This window comes from Azolla caroliniana, unplaced genomic scaffold (genome assembly GCF_043228905.1).
Source record: "Azolla caroliniana isolate FFs.n. ecotype wild unplaced genomic scaffold, voAzoCaro1.0.p SCAF_3, whole genome shotgun sequence".
NCBI classification, from domain to species: Eukaryota; Viridiplantae; Streptophyta; class Polypodiopsida; order Salviniales; family Salviniaceae; genus Azolla; species Azolla caroliniana.
In genome coordinates, this window is record NW_028230438.1 from 6,143,847 (window position 1) to 6,167,190 (window position 23,344).

The 23,344-nt window shown below is 40.1% G+C and overlaps 1 protein-coding gene and 1 long non-coding RNA gene across 7 annotated transcripts; both read right to left on the reverse strand.

Moving 5' to 3' along the window:
* Window positions 1-1,586: 1,586 nt before the first annotated feature.
* Window positions 1,587-21,985, reverse strand: LOC147866031 (FKBP-like peptidyl-prolyl cis-trans isomerase family protein). Of its 6 annotated transcripts, none has more exons than XM_087316395.1 (8): window positions 21,829-21,985; window positions 20,578-20,754; window positions 17,546-17,580; window positions 7,097-7,190; window positions 6,918-6,978; window positions 6,797-6,842; window positions 5,623-5,693; window positions 1,587-1,781 (listed from the first exon to the last, which is right to left on the reverse strand). In XM_087316395.1, the coding sequence occupies exons 1-8, from the start codon at window positions 21,924-21,926 to the stop codon at window positions 1,704-1,706; spliced, it is 660 nt and encodes a 219-aa protein (XP_087172521.1). In that variant the 5' UTR covers window positions 21,927-21,985; the 3' UTR covers window positions 1,587-1,703. The 6 variants fall into 6 exon arrangements, with proteins under 6 accessions (XP_087172521.1, XP_087172520.1, XP_087172522.1 ...); XM_087316394.1 differs by having other exon boundaries at window positions 7,097-7,193; XM_087316396.1 differs by lacking the exon at window positions 21,829-21,985 and adding an exon at window positions 20,851-20,995 and having other exon boundaries at window positions 7,097-7,193.
* Window positions 1,785-3,428, reverse strand: LOC147866032 (uncharacterized). Its single transcript, XR_015529463.1, has 2 exons — window positions 3,204-3,428; window positions 1,785-2,602 (listed from the first exon to the last, which is right to left on the reverse strand). It is a non-coding gene; the product is annotated as an uncharacterized LOC147866032 (long non-coding RNA).
* Window positions 21,986-23,344: the final 1,359 nt, after the last annotated feature.

The following is a 23,344-nucleotide window of genomic DNA, read 5'->3' on the forward strand; positions in this document are numbered from 1 at the left end:
TAACACTTCATTTTTAGGTGTAAACATACTAGTGTCATTAGAAACTCAATGACATTGGACTCACTTTTTTTGCGATGTATTGCATACATTTGTAGAGGGAAACCTCAACCTACGAAGAATAATTACATGTCAAATTAGAAATGTTCAAAGAATAGGATATAAAAATGCATAATGTTTACCAAGATCACGAGAGACCCAACAAATATTTTGGAATTGTGACACGGACAACATATATAACTAATACAGATCCAAAATGTTCATCAATCCCACTGCCAAACTCACGCAAAAATGATGGGAAATCCTTAATAGCCAAGTCAATTTTCCTTTATTGAAACAACACACTGCCATGCAAAATCCCAAGTAGGCATTGCCAAATTCCTTGAGAGGCAATGGACCCTTCTATAATAACTTAACACATATTCCTCTCATCTAATAGGTTTTCATATGCTATAAATTAGTACAAAATGCACATATCCATGGTTCAATTTAGCTATGGGCTGAGTTTTGACTCAAACCAAACTGAACCATTAAGGTATGGTTTATCAATTCCAATATAATTAAACCACTTAGCTTGGTTCAATTATTATTAAGTGATTTGGTTTTAATTCGGTTTGGTTCTAAAACTCAACTTTATTGGTTACATAGTGGTTTTTCGTTAACTTTTTTTTATTTCATTTTAATTTGACTTAAATGCTTACATAATTTTATTTGTTTAATTTTAAATTTATCTAACTTAAATGGTTAGGTTTAAATGGTTCGTTTTAAATTTGTGATTAAATGGTCTGGTTTAAATGCCTTCAGATAAAAAGTTTGGTTTTTGTTGTCTATAGATGGTTTGGTTCAATTCAGTTTGGTTTCAAGGCAAAGAAACCAAAACTGAACCAGGCCCATAGCTAGTACAAGCTACAATCCCACTTGACAACTTTTTAGGCTGACAGAATCTGCACAAGAAAATTAGGAAATGGAACTAGATGTTAACCCTAGAGTTGCCATCCAATTTTGGAGGCACAAGGGATTGATAGAAAATATGTTCCAATTTGGATTTGAACTCCAACTGTTACTTACTTTCAAGCCTTTTAGAATTAATTACCCACTCCAAAGTGGAGAAATGCATTCACTGCTTAACTTCTTACTCAAAAAATTATCACATCTTCACATATCTAGAGAATTTTTCGTTTAGGCATTATATACAACGATTGTAGATTCTTTTTAGGGTAAACGAACAAATTTTCACGTCCCAAAAGAATAATAACACAATGTTTTAATCAAATATTCGGCAGTGGATAAGGTGAAAGAATTTTCATGAAAACTATCTAAGCTTAACTGAATTCAGTAAATAATGTACAAATACAATGAGCAAATGTCCCATTCCCAAAATAGAACTCCCTTGCTTTGTAAGTTCTTTATCTTCACATAATTCCATCTAATTTGTGGGTGATTGGAACAATTGTAAATGTAAAGTTTAATGGAAACTTCTGTGCAACCGTGAAAGAAATATTTTAAATCTAAATATTTGGATGCAATTAACATCCCTTATTCAAGATTAAATTTACATGTTTTATTGCAACTAACATATAGCAAAAATATATCCATCACCAAAAGTTTTATTATGATACAAATACACCAAATATACACATCACCAAATGTTTTATTATTATACAAACCAACTTACAATGAGAGAAGTATTTGAATGATGATATAAATTACTTGATCTTCAACAATTGGACTTCGAACAAGAGGGGTTCTTTAGAATGCGACAATAAGCTCTGTTTGGGCCCAAACTGATGCAAATAATTTATAAACCATTAGTCAATAAATGCACATACATAATGAAACACAATGCAAATGAACACCTTTGCTAGATCATGCCCAAAGAGGATTATGAGAACAATAACAACCATTTATACTTCAATTTTCAAGCACAAATTAAACAAATTGTTGTGAATGTCAGATGATTGGATGGGAGGGTATGCAGATGTGGGAAGGCCATGAGCAGATGAATGGGAGATCAGATGGGTCGATGAGCAAGGGATCAGAGTGGAGGTTGAGCAGCGGTGCAGATGAGTAGACCAGAGGATGGATGAGCAAGAGATCAGATAAGAGACAAGCAGAAACGCGGACGAGAGGACATGACAATGGATTGGCAGATGTGACTGACTGGAACATCGGCCCGGAATTGCACATGGGAGGATGTGTGCATGTGGGAAGGGCATGAACAACATGGATGAATGGATGAGCAAGGGATCGGAGTGGATGTGCGGAGGTTGAGAAGAGCTGCATATTTGTTTATATGCAGATGAGAGGATGGACAAGCAGAAGATTGGATAAGAGGATGAGCAAAGATGATGGACGAGAGGGTGAGTAGACGGATCAATGAGATCAAGTGACATTGATAGGGAGAATTCGGATATGATCAAAGGATCTGAATCAAACAAGCAAAGACAGAAGAGATGACGGGCATAGGTGCAACTCACAGCCTTGAGGTGAGAGAAGTGATGTACAATGCACGTGAACTAAACATACAACCTCTCAAGCCTTTACAACAAAACGTACCAAGAATTTACTGCACAATATAGCCTCTCAAGCTAACAACCTTACAATCCTCCACTTCTTGGTGGCTCTGGAGCTGAGCTGTTGCACGCATTGTGCATCAATACTGTATAAAAGCCCCCTCTCTTCACCTAGACCGTTCATCTCTTCTATCTCTACTAATCCAATTCTGCTCTTCTGTTTTATTGTATTCCACTCCTTTCAATCAAAGCCAAGCATTCTTGTCTAACTCCTCGTTCTCATCTATATGTTTATTTGCACCTGTGCTCATCCTTCAAAGTCATGCGCTCATCCTCTCATCTACTCCCCCAACTCATCTTTAGCTTCACTTATCCATCATCTCGTATGCCCATCTGCTCATCTGTACCACCATTCATCATCTTGACCAACCTTCACATGTCCTCTCCCCTGTTCATCCTGATGTTCACACATCCACACCCTCCTGTCTGATTGCCAGATGTCCATGATTAGTTTGATCTATTCCAGAGCTTAAAAACAACTCATCCTCTTGCCTGACCTTCACATTTTCTTGTCTCATCCTCTCCTCTGTTCATCCCAGCATTTGCACATTCATGCCCTCCTATCTGATTGCCCGATTTTTGTAATAGTTTGATCTACTTCCCAAACCTGAAGGCAATCGCTCACCCTCTCACTTGACATGGAGTGGAGCATTGTAAGGTTGTGTGTGCGTGCAACATTGAGAGATTGTATTGTATTGCAAGTCTATTGTGAGGTTATATGCCCTTGTAGAGTTTCGAGAGGCAGCATCTACATCCTGCTCCATTGATGTCTATGCCTCCAAATTAAGCTAACTCTCCTGCACTATCAATTGGGAAGAGGAGGCTTTGGTGAACCAGTTCGAACGAGGACTTTGTGACTTTGTCCGGTCTCTTGTCCCCGAACTGAACCGGCAGCCAGAGGTCTTTAACCACGAGCATGTCCCTCATCTTCGACTTCCACACTAAATAGTTGGAGCCGGTGAGCTTGAACATGCCGCCAAACGATTCGTCCATTTTCTGTGTCGATCTCGCTCTGATACCACTTGTTGAGTATTCGACGTTCCTTATGTCCGACGCTCGGCCACAACCGAGATTCTTTTCATACACAGAAAAAACAGGTAATGAAACGCGACACAAAGGGGAGAAATGGTACACAGGAGGTTTACGTGGAAAACCCCAAAATAGGGGAAAAAACCACCTTGGTCCACGGATCAGGGGCCCAGCTAACGCGTTAAACACTCCGCCTGGGGAGTAGCCCACAGGCTGCAAACTGTCACTATGTAGGAATATACAACAGTGAGTTCACTGAGGCGATGACCTCGTGCTCTCAGATCTTCGCCACAGGCGGCGGTTACAACCGAGGCAACGACCTCGTCTCTCTCTCTCTCTCTCTCTCTCTGTGTACAGTTACGCGCTCTCGCTTCTTCTTGCACCAACAAGGAAGAATCACAACAACAAAAACGACACACCTAAAAGTTTGCCCTAAGTCATATTTATACTCATATGACTTTTCGGCTATTTACAAATGTAGCCTCGATGGGCTCTCAGAAACATATTTACGAATATGTCTCTTCCTCTGGTTCATACCGGGCCTGCACCATCCGGCTCTCCGTAGTCGGGTACTCCCCATCCGGTTCATACCGGGTCTACACCATCCGGCTCTCCGCAGTCGGGTACTCCCCATCCGGTTCATACCGGGTCTACACCATCCGGCTCTCCGCAGTCGGGTACTCCCCATCCGGTTCATACCGTTTCGGCCTCGGCCGAGTTTGTTTGTCGGCACTGTTCTTCTCCCTTCCCATTCGGAGGGACCTGTCTCCCAACAGTTGTGTGTGCGTGCAACATTGAGAGATTGTATTGTATTGCAAGTCTATTGTGAGGTTATATGCCCTTGTAGAGTTTCGAGAGGCAGCATCTACATCCTGCTCCATTGATGTCTATGCCTCCAAATTCAGCTAACTCTCCTGCACTATCAATTGGGAAGAGGAGGCTTTGGTGAACCAGTTCGAATGAGGACTTTGTGACAATGTCAAAGACATGCTCCACATCGTATGACCCAACCTCTTGCAACAAAGTTATCTCCCAAATACTACATGAGTAAAAGTGCACATGCCCCATGCTCCTGGGTGCCCATGTCCTAGGGACCCAATAACTATCAGTGGAATGTGATATAAGAGCCTCACCAAAACTGTAAACCTATCACCATGTCGAAAACCTCCATCTCTGATGTGAAAAATTGAGGCACATTGCAAGAACCTGCCCAAAGAAACTGTACAAGCCAATACATTGGGCACCCCAGCACCAGTGGGTTTTGGGAAAACGATGAAACTCTACAACAATAGAGTCCGAAAAAACTACCACGCAAAGCCTCTCAACCTCGATAAATTTCAATACTGGTGTCGGAGTCTGTGCCTAGTCTTCCCATTCATGTTATCTTCAGCAACATCCCCGCCCACATACTAGGATTCTTTATTGACATCTTTTAAGAGGCCAAAATGGACTATAAGACCGGACAAGAGATTGCGTCTTAAAACATATTCTTGTCTTTGAGAATAACAAACCAAAATAAATATACTTAAGCATTGGATACTAAATCTAGATATCTAAGAACTTAAGATTCTGAAATTAGATAAACTCAAACTTCTGCCTTTAAATTTTTTCCAATATGGGCCACTCCAAGATGGCGAGATCTCTGAAGCAAGGGAAGCACCATCAATCTATTGTGCCTAGAGATCATCCTACTCTATGGAGTCTCCAATGTATGTGTAAGTTGCCTGCAAGTCAAGGCTCCTTAGGAGAAGATAGAGCACAGCCAGTCATCTAGCTCCAATTGTTCCTATAGGCATTGGACAGTTGCTGCTCCCACCTGAATGTCCCAGTTCCCACGTAAGGGAGGAACAATCAAGATCCCAATTTCTAGATGTGACCCTATGATGCAATAAGAAAGGCTTTTCAATGTAAGTAGGCTTTACTTATGGCAGAACTGTCAATAATTATAAATGGATTTTACCAACATATATCTAAGTTACATATTAAATAGAGTAAAGACATTTGAAATTTGGCATGGCAGTACCTCTGTCGGTTGAGGTTCCAAATTAGGCGCAATGTACCCGGCAGTCGGTGGTATTACAGCCCTCCGTTTTCCTGCGATAATGATAACCATAGTTGAAAAACTTTTTATATAGCAATTTATGGATGAATTACATGAATGTGTTACTGTGTGATTAACATTCCTCTACTTCCATCTTTGAGACAAGGTTTACCAATTGACATTCCTTCCAATCATTAAAAATAATACTTCACAATTTGGCATTCAATTAGTAAACTGAATACCACGGAATTACATCTTTAAAATGTTAGACTCATCTAGGAGAAAATCTTACTAAGATAAACCCTAAGTCAATTATTGTCCAAAAACATTGACGTCATTTAAATAAATTGCAACATCATGGCTTTCATCATGGATGATCCAATGGGAAAGGTCTGTGGATCCAGGAAGGCTTCAGAGAAATGTGATGATCGCTGAAAGGATAGAATTTTATTGTTGAACATGCATTGAATTAAATTCATAGTGGGATTGCACTCTAGAAAAGATCTTCTCTCAATATCCTCATGATATGCTTGCAGTCAAAGCTTTTTAAATATGGTCTGCAGACTCACCACAGCTTATGTTCACATCACAAAATGAAGTTTCCTATGAGAGCAAAAACTCTTTTTCAGAAAATTTGAATGATACAATGGGGCTAGATCTTTATTTTCTCTATGATAACCTTCAATGAAGGATTGCGCCCATGATGGCACCATCATCTGTTGTTTCCATACAAGATTAAGCTAAATTTTACACACATGGCATTTAAATGCATTGTGCCTATAACATTTTATGGGACATATGACATACATGAAAAAGTACTTATAGAACACAATCAGAATTCTGGAGCCTGAATTAAAAAAAAACTATAGCATAACACAAACTTTGATCATCTATTTCTGTAGTAATTCATCATTCCCAAAGAAAGGGATTATTTAACACATAATGCTCAAGAATAATAACAAACTCCATGAAGTTTATGGGATACATGATAATCACATGACCAAGTATTGTCAGAAAGGTATAGTCTCATGCTGCTGTGAATTAAAAAAAGGATGACCTACGGTGTAACATAAAATTCTATCGTCCAATGTAAGGCAACATATACACATTACTAAAGACCGATAAAAATCCAATTTATGTGAAGACGCCAACATACCTCCAGGCTTCATTCCAATAATCACAGTTTGGAGACCTGCTATTATCTGATCCAAGAAAACTAAAAAAGATGGTCAGATTACTGTCTCTGAAAATACGAAACAACAAATAAAGAGTGATACCGTGCTTCCATCCAACGGCAGTGTAACAGGTGAGCTCTCCCCATTGAATTGGTTGACAGTGCTGAGAAGATTATGGAATGCCGAAGAAAATTTATTTTTGGGTGTGTGCCCTTGGTGATGATTTCTTAGCTATGAAATGCTATTGCAATCATATAGGAAACCTAACAATTCATTCTGACCTGTAAACAAAGTACCCATTCGAACGTCTGCAAACATAGTTGAATTCAACCAAGTCTCCCGCATTTGCCATTGCTCCACTTCCTTCCAAAACTTCTGCTAAAATGAAAAGAAAAAGTTTAACTTCAATCTTTTCTGAGGATGATTAAAATATATCCAGAATAAGATGAGATAGTTACAACCAAAAAGGTAACAATTTAGGTTAATAATGCAATATTTACTTACCTTCAAAGATACCTGCAATGTTTTCTAAGGCAGATTGAATTACTTCTAGAACAAGAATGATTGGTGAAACTTTCTAGGCTCAATGATGTTAAACTATGGTCATATTGGATTCAGCGGAAAACTAGCTGTTGAGAATCAAGTTCAACTTGTGTGAACATGTGCTTATCAAGAAAAGGACGATGTGTGAAAAAGTGTGTGAGCGCACTTTATTGTAATCCGTGTAGTTGTCGAGTGTTACTGTGGTCAAAGAATATTAGATATTTTTATGACAATATTGTACTCAAGTGGGTATCTTGGTTAGATTCCACCAACACATTTAATATGGCAGTCCCTTGAGGACTTGCATATAAAACCCCCTTTGCCCATTCTGTTTTGTTGATGATCTTTAGTTAATTAATATAGCTCTCTTATGTGCATAAGTTGTCATCCCCCTACTGTGTGTTTTCTTATTTTCTGGTTATTCTCTCTGATTCCTTCTATTGCTTATACACTCACTCTCTCTCTCTCTCTCTCACTACGCTTCTAAATACTCAACTCTACTAGAGTTAGATTCTTTACATGGTATCTTTACAAGATAGCGTGCATCTCTCTCTCTTCCTTTGTCTCTCACTCAGACTCTCTCCCTCTCTGTTTTTGACCTAAACCCTAATCCTTGTCCTGCCTTCAAACTGGTATCAGAGCAGAGTTTAGGGTTTTCTGCAGAGCAGGTCACGTTTTCTGCAGTGCAGGTTTGGTCCTCCGTTTGGGCTAAGAAATCATGACTAGCAGCAGTGATAGTAGCCACCTTATGCACATCAAGAAGCTTGAGGGTGTACATAACTTTGCTGTATGGAAAAAGCAATGCTACAACATCCTGTTGCAAAAGAAGCATGCAAAGCCTATACAAGTCAAAGGGGTTAAGCCTACAAATATGGACCAAGATGATTGGCAAGAGTTGAATGAGCTTGCACGCTCGACTATTGAGTTGTCAATCTCTGATGCCTTGATTTTTACTTTTTAATATTGAAGGTTTGGACTCTGCCTATTCTATATGGACTAGGCTAGAGGAACTGCATGCCCAAAAGACGGCAGCAACCAAAGTTTATTGGCTTAAGAAACTTATGGATTTTTGTATGATAGAGGGCACACCCATGTCAACTCACCTAAGTGAGTTCAATTCCATTTTCAGCCAACTGATTGCCTTGAAATTCATCATTGATGATGAGTTTAAGGCCACGTTTTTACTTTGCACCTTGCCAAAAAGTTGGGATACTTTTAGGACTGCTATGAGCAATTCAAATGCAATGCTTCTTTATGCCGATGTAGAGAGTTCTCTACTCATGGAAGAGATGAGTCGGCAAAACAATGCATCCAATAAGTCCTCTAGTGCGTTGCATATGACGGGTAGGTCACAACAAAGAGGCAAATCTGATAGTTATGGCCGTAGTAAATCACGTGGTAAAGATGTAGAATGCCATCACTATGGCAAAAAGGGTCACTTTAAACGTGATTGTTTCAAATGAAGAAAGAGAAAGGAAAGGGCAAGAAGATAGATGATTTCATAGAAGAAAAGAGAGACATTTAACCGAGGAAAGGCAATACTAAAATTGAAGAGGTGAATGTAGTCACTCATGATAGTGATAGTGGAAATGATGTACTCTTTGTTTCATCATGCCATAGAGAACATGCTTTACTTGCAGATACGGACGGTGACATGCACACTTGGATACTCGATTCCGGTGCTTCTTTTCACGTCACCCCTCATCGTGAGTGGTTTTCAGATTACATAGGGGATCGACATGGTGTTGTCCATATTGGGGACAACTATGCATGTGAAATTGCAAGTATTGGCACTGTGCAATTACAGTTTCAGCATGGTTCTGCTTTCACACTTCAGCATGTACGGCATGTACCTCAGCTCAAGAAGAGCTTGATTAGCACAGGACAGCTAGATGATGATGGATTTCACACAACCTTTGGTGATGGGAAATAAAAGATTTGTAAGGGATCTAGAGTTATTGCCAAGGGTAGTAAAAGTGATACTTTGTATCCTCTCCATGTATCTAGTGTGAGTGATCATGTTGTTGCCATAACCGAGCAGCCTAGTGTTTCTTTGTGGCATGGCCAGTTGGGACACATGAGTGAAACTGGTATGAAAGTATTGTCTCATTTGGGTTACTTGCCATGTCTTCGTTATGCTGATTTTGAACATTGTGATCATTGCATTTATGGTAAACATGTACAAACATCTCATAAAAAGTCTCTTTCGGTGAAGTCGCCCCCGCTTGAGTTAGTACATTCAGATGTATGTCAGATGCCAGGGCTATCATTAGGGGGAAATAAATACTTAGTCACTTTTGTCGATGATGCTTCACGGAAGGTATGGGTTTACCCTATTCGTAGCAAGGATGTAGTGCTCAACAAGTTTCGAACATTTTTGGCATTAGTTTAGAATCAAATGGATAAGACACTTAAGTGTCTTCGCTCTGACAATGGTGGGGAATATGTGTCCAAGGCTTTTCAATGGTGGGGAATATGTGTCCAAGGCTTTTCAAGCATTTTGTGACAGCAAAGGGATAAAGAGGGAACTCACTGCCCCTTATAATCCACCCCAAAATGGAGTTACAGAGCATATGAATCGGACTATTCAAGATAAGGTCCGTACTATGCTGTCTCATGCTGCGTTACCCCATGGTTTTTGGGCAGAGGCTGTTATGACAGCTGTTCACTTGATTAATCGGTCACCTAACATGTCTTTGGGAGGGGGAATACCCCAAGAAGCGTGGTCGGGTAAGCCACCTTCATATGCTCACTTGAGAGTGTTTGGCTTTGAGGCTTTTGTGCACATTCATAAAGAAGAACGCAACAAACTTGAGCCAAAGTCCTGCAAATGTATTTTCCTAGGATACGGTAACGAGGGTGAAATGGGGTATAGATTGTGGGATCCCGAGAAAAGAAAAATAGTACGCAGCAATGATGTTATCTTCCGGGAAAATCGCATGCATAAACAACCCGAAAAGACCGAGGAAGTACGGAGGTTTGTATTCCGAGAAGAAATACCTTTTAGACAGAAAAATGTGCCCGCTGTACAGCAGCAAACACCTGCTGTAAACTTAGCTGCAAATGCAGAAAATGAGGTTGGAAATGATCAGCCAGCCTTTGCCAATAATGATGAGCCACCAAATGTGCAGGAATGGCTAGAACAACAAGCTGTTAATGCTGATTTGCAGGCTGAAATGCCTGGACAGCAAGTTGAAAATGATGATTTGCAGGCTCAACAGCTACCAAACAATGAGCATTGGGTTAGGAGATCGTCTAGAGTTACTAGAAAGCCTGACAGATTTGTTCCTGATGCAAACAGTGTGGCTGATTATGTCATGGTAACTGATTGTGGCGAACCGACTTGCTTCAAGGAAGCAATGGACAGACAGGACAATAAGAAATGGTATAAAGCCATGTTGTCAGAGATGGAATTTCTTGAGAAAAATGACACTTGGGATTTGGTGCAGTTGCCTAAAGGGCAGAAAACACTTCCATGCAAATGGGTTTATAAAATGAAGGTCATTTCTGATTCCTCGCCAAAGTACAAAGCAAGATTGGTTGCAAAAGGATACAAGCAGGAATATGGAGTTGATTTTGATGAGATCTTCTCGCCTGTAGTCAAGATGACTACATTAAGAATCATTTTGGGCTTAGTTGCAGCTGAAGATATGGAGCTCATACAAATGGATGTGAAGACCACCTTTTTACATGGCGATCTGCATGAAGACATATATATGCAGCAGCCTGAAGGTTTTGTGGCTAAAGGCAAAGAGAAGATGGTTTGTAAGCTCAAAAGGAGTTTGTATGGGTTGAAACAAGCACCAAAAGAATGGTATCATAAATTTGATGCATTTATGCAGTCTCAAGGTTTTCGTAGAAGTCAAGTGGACTACTGCTTGTACACCAAGAAGGCAGGAGATGGCAGCCTGATTATCTTGGTTTTGTATGTTGATGATATGTTGATTGCTGGCAAGGATGTTCATGCCTTGAATTCATTGAAGCAAAGCCATCATGGCAGCTTTGATATGAAGGATCTTGGTGATGCAAATCACATCCTTGGCATGCAAATACTCCGAAACCGGTCGAAAGGGGTACTCTTTCTATCTCAGCAGGAGTATATCTCTAAGGTTTTGCAGCGTTTCAATATGGAGGGGGGGGAAACAATTGGGGTTCCATTACCTCCATATTTGAAACTCAGTGCAGAAGACAGCCCTACATCTGATGATGAGAAGGCTGAAATGGCTAAGGTTCCATATGCTTCAGCCGTTGGCAGTTTGATATATGCGATGGTTGTTACACGCCCTGATATTGCCTTTGCTGTGGGAGTGGTTAGTAGGTACATGGTAAATCCCGGCAAAGAGCATTGGGAAGCGGTGAAAGGTATTATGAGATACCTCAAAGGCACAAAGGACTTGTGTATTTGCTTTGGAAAACAAAAGGCATCCGTTGTTGGTTTTACGGATGCGGACTATGCTGGTCATGCAGACTGCAGGAAGTCTACTTCTGGGTATGCGTTTACTTTCACAGGAGGAGCGGTCTCTTGGATCTCCAGACTACAGAAGTGTGTTGCATTGTCTACTACAGAGGCAGAGTATGTTGCTGCCAATGAGGCATGCAAAGAGGCTTTATGGCTTTCATATGTAGTGAGAGATCTTGGCATTACAGAGTTACCTATTCTTCATTGTGATAGCCAGAGTGCTATCATGCTAGCTTGGAATCCCGTCTTTCATGCAAAGATGAAGCACATAGAGGTGAAGTATCACTTCATCAGAGATGTACTTGACAGCAAGAACATTGAGCTTGTCAAAGTACATACAAATAATAATCTTGCAGATCTTCTCACGAAGGGTCTTCCAGCTGAGCGATTTGCTCATTGCCGACAGATGATGGGAGTTGGATAGATGTATGTAGTTCAGCTTTGTACATACTTGGACTTAGCTGACTTCTTTTTTTCTTCTCACGGCACATTGCCTTTAGGTGGGAGGTTGTTGGTAATAAAGGGTCATCGTGCCTTTTATTAGTGCAAGAGTGTGAACACACTTGTAGCACACTTTTGACTTGTATATACATAATATCTAAAAATAAAAAAAAGAGGTACACTCTTTGTACCCAATATAGCGTGCATCTCTCTCTCTTCCTTTGTCTCTCACTCAAACTCTCTCCCTCTCTGTTTTTGACCTAAGCCCTAATCTACCCAAGATAGCGTGCATCTCTCTCTCTTCCTTTGTCTCTCACTCAAACTCTCTCCCTCTCTGTTTTTGACCTAAGCCCTAATCCTCGTGCTGCCTTCAGTAGTGTTGCACAATAAGAGGCTCACGTTAACAGGATCATACGAATCAAGCTAAATCAGAAAAATGAATGCACAGATGGGTAGCGCACTTCCAACAGAGAAGTTGGACAAGCACAACTACGCATCTTGGGAATATAAGATGCAGCAATACCTAGTTGGGCAAGGGTATTGGAGTTATATCGAGGGAGCTCAAGAAACAACTCCCGATATTACAAATCCCAACTACCCCACATGGCAGCAAGGCGCTAGTAGGGTGATGTATTGTTTGGCAACATGTGTGTAAGATCACATGTTAAGCTATATTCGTGATGCGAAAGCCCCAACAGAAGCGTGGAAAAACTTGAAGAAGATTTTCACGGCTTCAACCACAGCGAGAAAACTTCAACTCCGGCAAGAGTTGAACAATATTCGGCAGGGGGGGATATGTCCATGACGAACTATACCCTCCGGATCAAAGACTTATGCGATTCACTTGGCTCCATTAATGTCGCAGTTGATGATGATGAGATGGTGCATATCTGCCTTGGCGGCCTCGCACAAAAATAGGGCTCATTTCGAACTGCCATAACAACAAGGAGAACCCCCCAAGCTTATTCGACTTGCAATCCATGCTAATGGTTGAGGAGAACCATACACAGTCGAAAAGAACAGCATCCGATGGGCAGACGCTATATACACATGATGATCTCGGTCAAGGTCACGGTCATGGTTATGGTCATGGAAATCGGGGGAGGAACCGAGGAAGAGGTGGACGACGTCCACAACAGTTTAATTCCAGGCAGCAAGAAGGTCGAAACAGCCGAGGGAATTCCGGCAAAAAGGGGAACTTCCACCAGCCGGCATCAACCAGGCAGAACCAGCAAACTGAGTGCTGGTATTGTGGAAAGCCTGGCCACTTTGAAGCCGAGTGTTGGAAGAAGAAGAATGACTCAGCTGCCCGACCCCAGCAGCAAACAAACTATGCTGTGATGGCTGACCTAGAAAACAAAGGGCCGATGTTTGTTATGCGACACCGAGCGAATAGCATGATAACAAGTGTTTCCCAAACTGATGATGTATGGTTCATGGACTCAGGTGCCTCAAATCACATGACAAGTCATCAAGAATGGTTCATGAATTTGAGGGAACCCGAGAGACCCGGCGTGGTGGAGACCGGTGATGACTCCACACACATGATTGAGCACATTGGAGATGTGGCCTTTAACAATCACGACAACAAGGGCTACATGAAGGATGTATTGCATGTCCCGACAAACACAAATAATTTGGTCCCAGTTGGCCAAATTGTCGAACAAGGAATGCAAGTGTGATTCAACCAGGAAGGTTGCTTCATCGAGGATAAGGGCCAACTTATTGCTCATGCAAGAAGAGAAGGTCGCATGTTTATTCTTGATGCGACTAAGGTGAACACAGCAATGTATGCAAAGGGACTCAAGGCTGAGTCTCATATTGAGTTGTGGCACAAAAGGGTTGGCCATGTAAACCTTAGTGTGTGTCACCTTTGATGTGGTGTCACCTTGGTGCTACACCCGTAGAAAGAAAGAAAAGGGCAAGATGCCTGAGCAAGTGGCCAAGAACATGACATCCGGTGAAGACTCAGATCATTCACCCCGATCGGTCGACAACAAGTATGAAATGAAGAAGGCCCCAGAGGTGACCAAAGGAAAACTCCGTCAACCCGATAGTTAGGTTCAAGTACAATGAGTACATGACCCACCACTATGCATTCATGATGAAGGTCGCAGCAAACCAAGAACCCGAGACTTACAAAGAAGCTGCCCAAGATCCCCAGTGGATCGAGGCAATGAGGGAAAAGATGCGTGGGTTGTTTGACACCGATACTTGGGATTTAATCCCATCCTCTGAAATCAAGAAAAAGCCAATTGGTTGCCGTTGGGTGTTCAAGATAAAGCATAATACGTATGGCACGGTCAATCAGTTCAAGGCTCGGCTAGTCGCCAAAAGGGTATACTCAAACCCATGGCATAGACTATGAGGAAACATTTGCCCCAGTGGCAAAAATGACCACCGTGAGGACGGTAATTGCACTCGCAGCAGCGAAAGGGTGGCACTTGCATCAAATGGATGTGAAGAACGCAATCCTCCAAGGTGAGCTCGACAAGGAAGTTTACATGATGCAACCACCTGGCTTCAAATCAAGCAAACATCCACATGCAGTTTGCCGATTGAAGAAGCCTCTCTATGGATTGAAGCAAGCCCCAAAAGCATGGCATTCAAAGATCACATCATATCTTCACTACATTGGCTTCTGGATGTCAAAATTTGATAACTCGTATATCCGGAACAATCCCAAAAACCCCGTCTTCTTAATATTGTATGTCGATGACCTTGTCATCGGTGGAGAAAGCCTCAACTATCGGTCGGGGTTCTTAGCCAGTTCATGGAAACCCCCTGCGACACTCACATGGATTGTGTTAAACGAGTGTTACGTTATATTAGTGGAACACTTGATTATGTTATCTTCTATAAGCGTGGAGTACCACTTCAACTCGAAGGATTCACGGATGCTAATTGGGCGGGCAATACATCTGATAGGCGATCCACTTCGGGATTTATGTTTTCACTCGGTAGTGGAGCAATCTCTTGGAGCAGCAAGAAACAACCAACAGTCACTCTATCGAGCACTGAGGCGGAGTATAGGGCCGCAACTGTAGCTTCTTGCGAAGCTATATGGCTTAAAAGATTGCTGAAAGACTTCAACGAATTGGTGAACAAGCCAATACTAATACGTTGCAATAATCTCAGCAGCATCCAGCTCGCAAAGAATCCGTTGTTTCACACCCAGACTAAGCACATCGAGGTGCACTATCATTACATCTGTGAGCGCATAATGGCCAGCGACATTGACCTCCAATACGTTGGCACCAACAAGCAGGTGGCTAATATTTTCGCTAAGGCACTAGGTCTCAACAAGCTACGGCAATTCTCAGTGGATCTAGGCCTTAGACCACTCGATATGTTGAACTTGGGGGAGTGTACAAGTACACAGACGAAGGAAAACATGGAGAATCAGCACCATACAAGACGAAGAGTGAGACCGGCATCGGCAAAGTAAGGCCGGCACATCTAATCCGACTTGACCCGACAAGTTAGAGGAAGACTTTCCAAAGCCCGGAATTTTTGAAGTTAGAGATAAACCCGACCCTGTAGGCACCCTTAACAAGCTTGAAATTTTGGATCGGCAAGATCGACATTGCTAGATCAAGATCCAGTAAATAGGAAAAATGGGAAAATCACGGTCTAGTAGTCTGACTAACTGCAGTCCGGTCTTCAACTACACCAAGACAACCAAGCTTAAGAGGACACACAATTGACCTTGAGGGGGTGTGTTGAGAATCAAGCTCAACTTGTGTGAACATGTGCTTATCAAGAAAAGGACGATGTGTGAAAAAGTGTGTGGCACACTTTATTGTAATCCGTGTAGTTGTCGAGTGTTAATGTGGTCAAAGAATATTAGATATTCTTATGACAATATCATACTCAAGTGGATATCTTGGTTAGATTCCACCAACACATTTAATATGGCAGTCCCTTGAGGACTTGTATATAAAACCCCCTTCGCCCATTCTGTTTTGTTGATGATCTTTAGTTAATTAATATAGCTCTCTTAAGTGCATAAGTTGTCATCCCCCTACTGTGTGTTTTCTTATTTTCTGGTTATTCTCTCTGATTCCTTCTCTTGCTTATACACTCACTCTCTCTCTCTCTCACACACACACACTACGCTTCTGAATACTCAACTCTACTAGAGTTAGATTCTTTACATAGCATATTGTAACTTGGTGCAGCAATTTAGCTTAATACTACAAACTTTCCAATAACAGTTGTGTTTAGTTGACCCAGAACGTGAAGCGACATTGCAACTCAACATTTAAAACCTATAATCTAACTGAACAGATTAAGGGTGCTTATCCACGTCAATCATCCCCAAGCAAAGGACATGACATGAATACAAAGCCCTGTGCGTATCCCATACCACTGAACATAGCTTTGTATTATGTTTGGAAGTGAACCAAACTACGGATAAAAAATACAAGAGCTTTTCATTGCCGACAGCCTCTATAGCATCTTTGAGATGTTGTGTAGAATGGAGTAGTTAGTGCCCTTTATATAGCTGAACTCCTAATAGGATTGTTAGGGATATTTTTTTATGGAGCCTATTCGGGGCTGGGATCATCACTTTAAGGATGGATATATCTAGTTGGTAATTACTCGTCGGTGATTTCTACCACCGGTGTTGCCACATCTCCTAGATGCTTATGGGTTGTCTGAAGAACTAGGTTTCCATATTGCAAGTATAACCATGTATCTCAAATCCTTATGGGTCTTGAACACTATGCCCACAAGGTACATAAATATTATGATCACATATTCATGATACGTGATTAGTTAAAAATATTAAAAATAAATATGGATTAAGGGTGCTTACCCACACCAACCACCCCCCAACCAAGGATATGAGATGGATACAAAACACCATTGGCATACCACAGAACCAAATATAGCCTTGTATTATACCTCAAAAGCCGGCCAGACTACAAATTAGAAGTACGAGAACTTCATTTCACTAGCATAGTCTCTACGGTACGTTTTAGATGCAATGTCAAAGATGATAACTAGTTCCCTTTATAAGATGAACTTCTTGAACTTCTAGATTGTCAGACGTTACCATGCGTCCCAAATCCTTAAGGGTTGACTTAAGGCCTAGGATTTAAAATTTGCCTTTGAAATTGGTCCAAGTGTTATGCCCATAACAAGTTCCCACAATCAAACTTATATTACGCTTTTTTCTAGAACACATGGACAACACAAATAGGATAACTCGTTCTCAAAGCAACAATTGAGCCTAACCTACCATCCTTCGTGAAATAGATGCAGTAAAAATATGTCTTACCTTGGATCCGGATGTCTTCATTCATTCGCCTAAAACTACAAGAATAAGAAGAAAAAGTTAATAATACAAACAGAATGCATCAAATAAGATAACGAATCAGACTGAAAGTTCTATTGAATCATATGGGTTCAGAAAAGAGAAGGTAAAAGAAAAAGAAAATGCATTGGATATGAAAAGAACCAGACAGAGTTGTCAGCAATAAAACTGGGTTCACAAAAACAAAGAAAGAAAGAAAGGTATATTAAAGTCTTTTTAACATGCCGAAATGGGCTATAAGACCAAACCAGAAATTACATCTGATAACGTTGTCTCATCTTTGAGAACAAACAAATAAATGTAACTAAATAAATAGAAGTAAACAAAATAAAATATGACTAAGAAATCTCATTATCAATACATGTACAATGCTCAAGTCAGATAGATTCTTCTTTGAAGATCTCCAACATACGTCGATGCAAAATGGAGATATCTTTGAAGCAATGGAAGCACCTGCATTGGCAGTAGATAATGGCCTTTATTTGTTGATTACAAGGGTGGTGAAATTGTGGTCTACAAGATCAAGGCCTGTGTGCACGGAAAAATACTTTTTCTCAATCTATTGTAACCCTTTGCAACATCCTAGTTCGGAGATCACTTATGTGACCCTTGATTGACATGTAGCATGAAATCGGAGTAATGGGGCAAAACGAAGTTGTAATTGTTCTTATTTCATAAAAAAACAGTCCAATGACAAGCATAGTGTTCATCACAACCTATTCCTTGCTGACACAATTGGCATATTCTTTCTTCTCGGGGTATGTGAGCATATCTGCCTACCTCAATCTCCAACTGATGTGAAGAAGTCTGCAACTGCCATATCACATTGCACAGCACATAGGATAGATGCATGTTCATATAAGAGAGCCTGATGATGAATACATCCTCCAATGTGTGTTAAAAGTGTGCCTTACTGTGGGCCATCTTCTTACCAAGAGACACTGTGGGGCTGATCCATGTTCTTATGTTATCCAAGCTGATAATATCAGTTTGGATCACTGTATTCTTTTTCGCGTTAGTTAATTTTTAAATAGGGACAATCCAAGCTTTATTGGAATGAGGGTAGCGGATTTATGCTTATGATTCGAACCATTGTTGCATTTCAGCATACGAACAATGATTATTGGAATGAGGATAGTGGATTTATGCAATATGATTCGAACCATTGTTGCATTTCAGCATACGAACAATGATTATCTCTGTGTTCAGCAAGTTGCTTTGATGACATAAGTGTCAGTATTAAGCTCCTTCATTTAAGGAGCTCCCAAAGCCATTGGTATGGTTACTGATCAGAATAATGTCTCAGTAATAATTGGGGCTTCTCCTATCCCCACCAAGATTATATCATGGGGAATCAATGCTTTGCTCATTATCATGCAGGCAACCATTGGGACTAAAGGTCTCTCTAAATCTTTCCATCTGTTTGCCTTGTTAAGACTTTATCCCCAAGTTTCTACTCCATAGAAAAGAGTGTGACAAAGTGTATTCAATGGCCAAAAATTCAATTCAAAGTGTACACTCTCGAGTATCCACGAGCATGTCGAGCACAGGAACATATCAACATATAGCAATATTTGCATGGCTATATCCACTAAGCATGCTTCAAACCGTTGATACCTCTCTATGTAATGCAATACCACATCTATATAGAGACCAGAGACAATGGGTGATAGTGAGCATCCTTGTTTTACTCCAATTGTGTTAGCCAAGGCCTCCCTAGGACTGGAGGCTGCTTGGGGATATGATATAGTACCTTTTCATATTCATGCCACACCTGAGGTGAGGTCATTTGTGTGGTAAGTTGCCTCTCATTGAAAATTTTCCAAGCTCTTTTACTTTCTTGTCCAAGGAACAAGCGATACAAATGTGCTTCAAATTTAGCCACATGTGACATTTTCTTCTTCCTTACAAGGCATTGGAAGGTTGCTCTACGTGTTTTTATGTACATATCCCTGAGTTAATTCACGCTGCAAGCATCTCCTTAGATCACAACATTCCTCATCATACCAATACTAGGCTTGGGTGCATTGCTTGTTGTGTGAGGAAACACATTCATGGCTGCTTTACGCAATAACTTTGGCAATCCTTGTGTGACTTCCTCTACGGGTACGAAACGGATCCAGACCTAGCATGCCATTGTATAATTCACGTCTAACATCAAGTGTATCCAAGGTAAATTGGTATATTTAGCCACCCACTCTCCTTAGCATATATATCCTTTGTGCATCCATCCTTCACCTCAAAGCATAGATATGCATGATCTAGAACCAAACCAATAGGTTTGCCAGAGATTGTGAACTTTGTTATTTCGGGTATAAGAGATGGAGATCCTTCAAGTAATCGATAACGCTTGCACCTCCTTTTTTGTTCCAAAATGTCAAAGTGTCTGTTATGGGCCATTGTGATAAATCATTATATATCACATATCCATGTGCACTTCCCAAGCCTAGAAAGTGTTTGCCATATTTTGTTACTTCACTCATATCTTGAGTTCTTTATTTTAGACCAAATTTTCCCACCATAACTTCTCCATACATACCCTAGCTTGTGTGAAACATAGTTGTTTATTCATCCTTAGTTCGAGCATTAAGTCTCCCTATAGTAGCAAATCTTATGATATATTCATACAATGGTTGATATGATGATTCTATGAGAGGTGTAGACCTCAAGTAGGCAGGTGGAAAATAGCAAAATGCAATACATAGTTCTCCAATCTACCCTCCTTTGATTCCTATCCACATGTAATACGCATCTACTTCCTTATGCACAACAAGCACTCTATCCTGAAGGTCCTGTTTGTACTCCTCCAAAGCCTCTAGTGCTTCTTGGTATCCGTGGTTGGAAGAAGAAAAGGTAGAAAAGAAAGATGCATTGAATATGGAAAGAAATTCGACGGAAAGATGTATGAAAGCTAAGATCACATAAAATCCACCAAGTATGGAATCGACTCAGAGAGAGAGAGAGATGAAACTAATAACAATTGGGTTTTCACATACTCTGGAAGGGATGGATCTTCCACCAAATTAGATGCAGCAGAAGCTGGAATAGGAGCAAAAAGCAACGTGCATATGGCATGCCTTCTTGATGATGGTAATGATGATGGTAATGGTGATGGTGATGATGATGATGATGATGGAACCGGAGATAACAGAGTGAGATTAGACTGTGGAGATCTGAAATACAAGGAAAAGAAATATTTTTGAGAAATACTTTTATAATTCTCAGCTATTTTCTATTTTGACGATCTTGGGATTGCTGAAGTGCTTAACAAACAGTTACTCTGATCAACATCTATTTGATATTTGAACAACGCATCTAGATGCATCAGATTGATAAATACTCCGATGGTATTGGAAAGATTACTAAGTATATTAAATATTAGTCCATTTAACTCAAGGAGTTCAGGAAAACGAACAAAAAGAAGATCCTGCAACTTTGACAATTACTTATACTCCAACTGCAAATATGACCGATGAATTCTTGACAAATGGTGTTCCTAGACCAAATTTGTTTAGAGTGTCGATAGAAAGCAGTTTGCCTCAAAACTTAGAAATCCTTCATATTCCTTTTTTTCATGTCATTTATCGACAAGGTATTCATTCCATCTTATCATCTATGTAAAGAATAAAGTTTGTTACAACAAGGCAAATTCCTAAATCTCCATTCCATTTTTCTGTAATTCTTGAAATGCCATTTGAGTTTAGAAATTAAATTACTTAGTTTTTAATAACTTGTCACTTAACCTGTAAATTTGAGAGAAACAGTTTCCCATGAAAAACTAATAAAGATTATATTTTTGTCGGACCAATTTAACGACTTGAATCCCAGTGCTCTAGCTACTTAGTACTCAGCCTTTACTTGCACATTAATCCATGTGTATTTTTCTCTGAGTTACTGGCGATTGGCAGTTGAGAAACTGCTGCAAAATAGAGAGTGGCATTTTCTAAAATAATGAGTATGTGAAAAGAAAAGAAAAATTCTTTTATTTTCCGAAATAAATGTAGTTTTCATATCTGTATTTACTCGCACGAAGATTTAGAAATCAGCATCACTAATCAGCTGAAGCAGCAATTAACTTGGTTTGCGTCTAGCCCTAACTTTTCTCAACTGTTTTCTTAACCCCATCGCTACAAAACGTAAATTCCATTCGTCCCCCATCTAGATAACATCGGCTAACAGTATTATTTAAGACCAGAAAACGAAATGCAAGAAAAACTCTAGAGAACAATGGAAGGAAGGAGTAATACCTTGCGTTGGAAATCCCAGACACGTCCTGAGGAGATAGGGATGGGGATGTAACAGCGATGGAAGGAGCAGTAAACACGAGAGAGGAGAGGAAAGCCATGGCGATGGGAATAAGGGTTTTGCTGGAACAAACCAGAGACCAAAAGAAAGAAAGACAGAAGGAGAGAGATAGAAATGTAAAAAGAGTAACAATAGATAGTTGAGGAAATCGTGTTTCGAACCCAGGACCTCAAAATAATGGACTAGTTCCTTACCACTAAGTAAAGAACTAGACCATTGCTAAGATCAGAAAACGAAATGCAAGAAAAACTCTACAGAACAATGGAAGGAAGGAGTAATACCTTGCGTTGGAAATCCCAGACACGTCCTGAGGAGATAGGGATGGGGATGTAACAGCGATGGAAGGAGCAGTAAACACGAGAGAGGAGAAGAAAAAGCCATGGCGATGGGAATAAGGGTTTTGCTGGAACAAACCAGAGACCGAAAGAAAGAAAGATAGAAGGAGAGATAGAAATGTAAAAAGAGTAACAATAGATAGTTGAGGAAATCGTGTTTCGAACCCAGGACCTCAAAGTAATAAGCTAGTTCCTTACCACTAAGTTAATTTGATTAAATCATTAAAATTATGGATTTTATTCATTAAATCTAAGTTATAGCAAGAGACAATGTTCCGAACGGCTAACTGCCAATAAATAGTTTATTAGCATTGGTAGTTAAGTGATGTACAGCTATAGAAGCTAGTTAGCTATATATATATAATCGTAAAAATCGACAAATTGCATACACATGTGCATGTCAAAGTTCCGCCTGTTGCCCGATTCATGTTTTTTGTCTAGGTGGTTGCCTCTTTCGCTGTATTGTGGCTACTTAATTTGATCCCTGCACAAGGATGCATCTCATGTGTCTTCCGAATGTGTCTAGTAATTGGCACAATGGGCACAAAATTGAACTGAGTCCAAGTTCTTACTAAGACGAATAGTATACCACCCAAAAAAAGTAAAATGGGCACAAAATTGAACACAATGTAAGGTTTTTTGCTATGTTTAATTTGACAACCTTTCGAGCAAAGTTCTTTACTGAGACGATAATATACCACCCAAAAAAATATAAAAAGCTCTTAATAAATTCAACTCGCACGAATATTGATTGAACCATTTATAAGATTGCTTAAAATAGAATAACATGCAAACCTAGAAATTATGTTTGCTTCCATGGAAATGTAACAATTATTTCCTTTGTGTGGGTTTGCACAAGTAAAACAATAATTGTAACTAGTGAAAGAAGTATTAACTTCAACGCTTTGTACTATTTACATATTCATTTTCTCTCGTAAGAATTCCTAAATATCAAGCAAGGTAAACACATAAAAAAACACTCCACACTTAGATTTTCTTTTAAAAACATGGTTAAACAAACTTTAACAAGCACACAACCATGTGAATTCTAGCCCTCTTTATCGTTTTGTTAGCCATATTTATTTAGCTTATGGCTCAATGGACCATATTGACCAATTGGTCA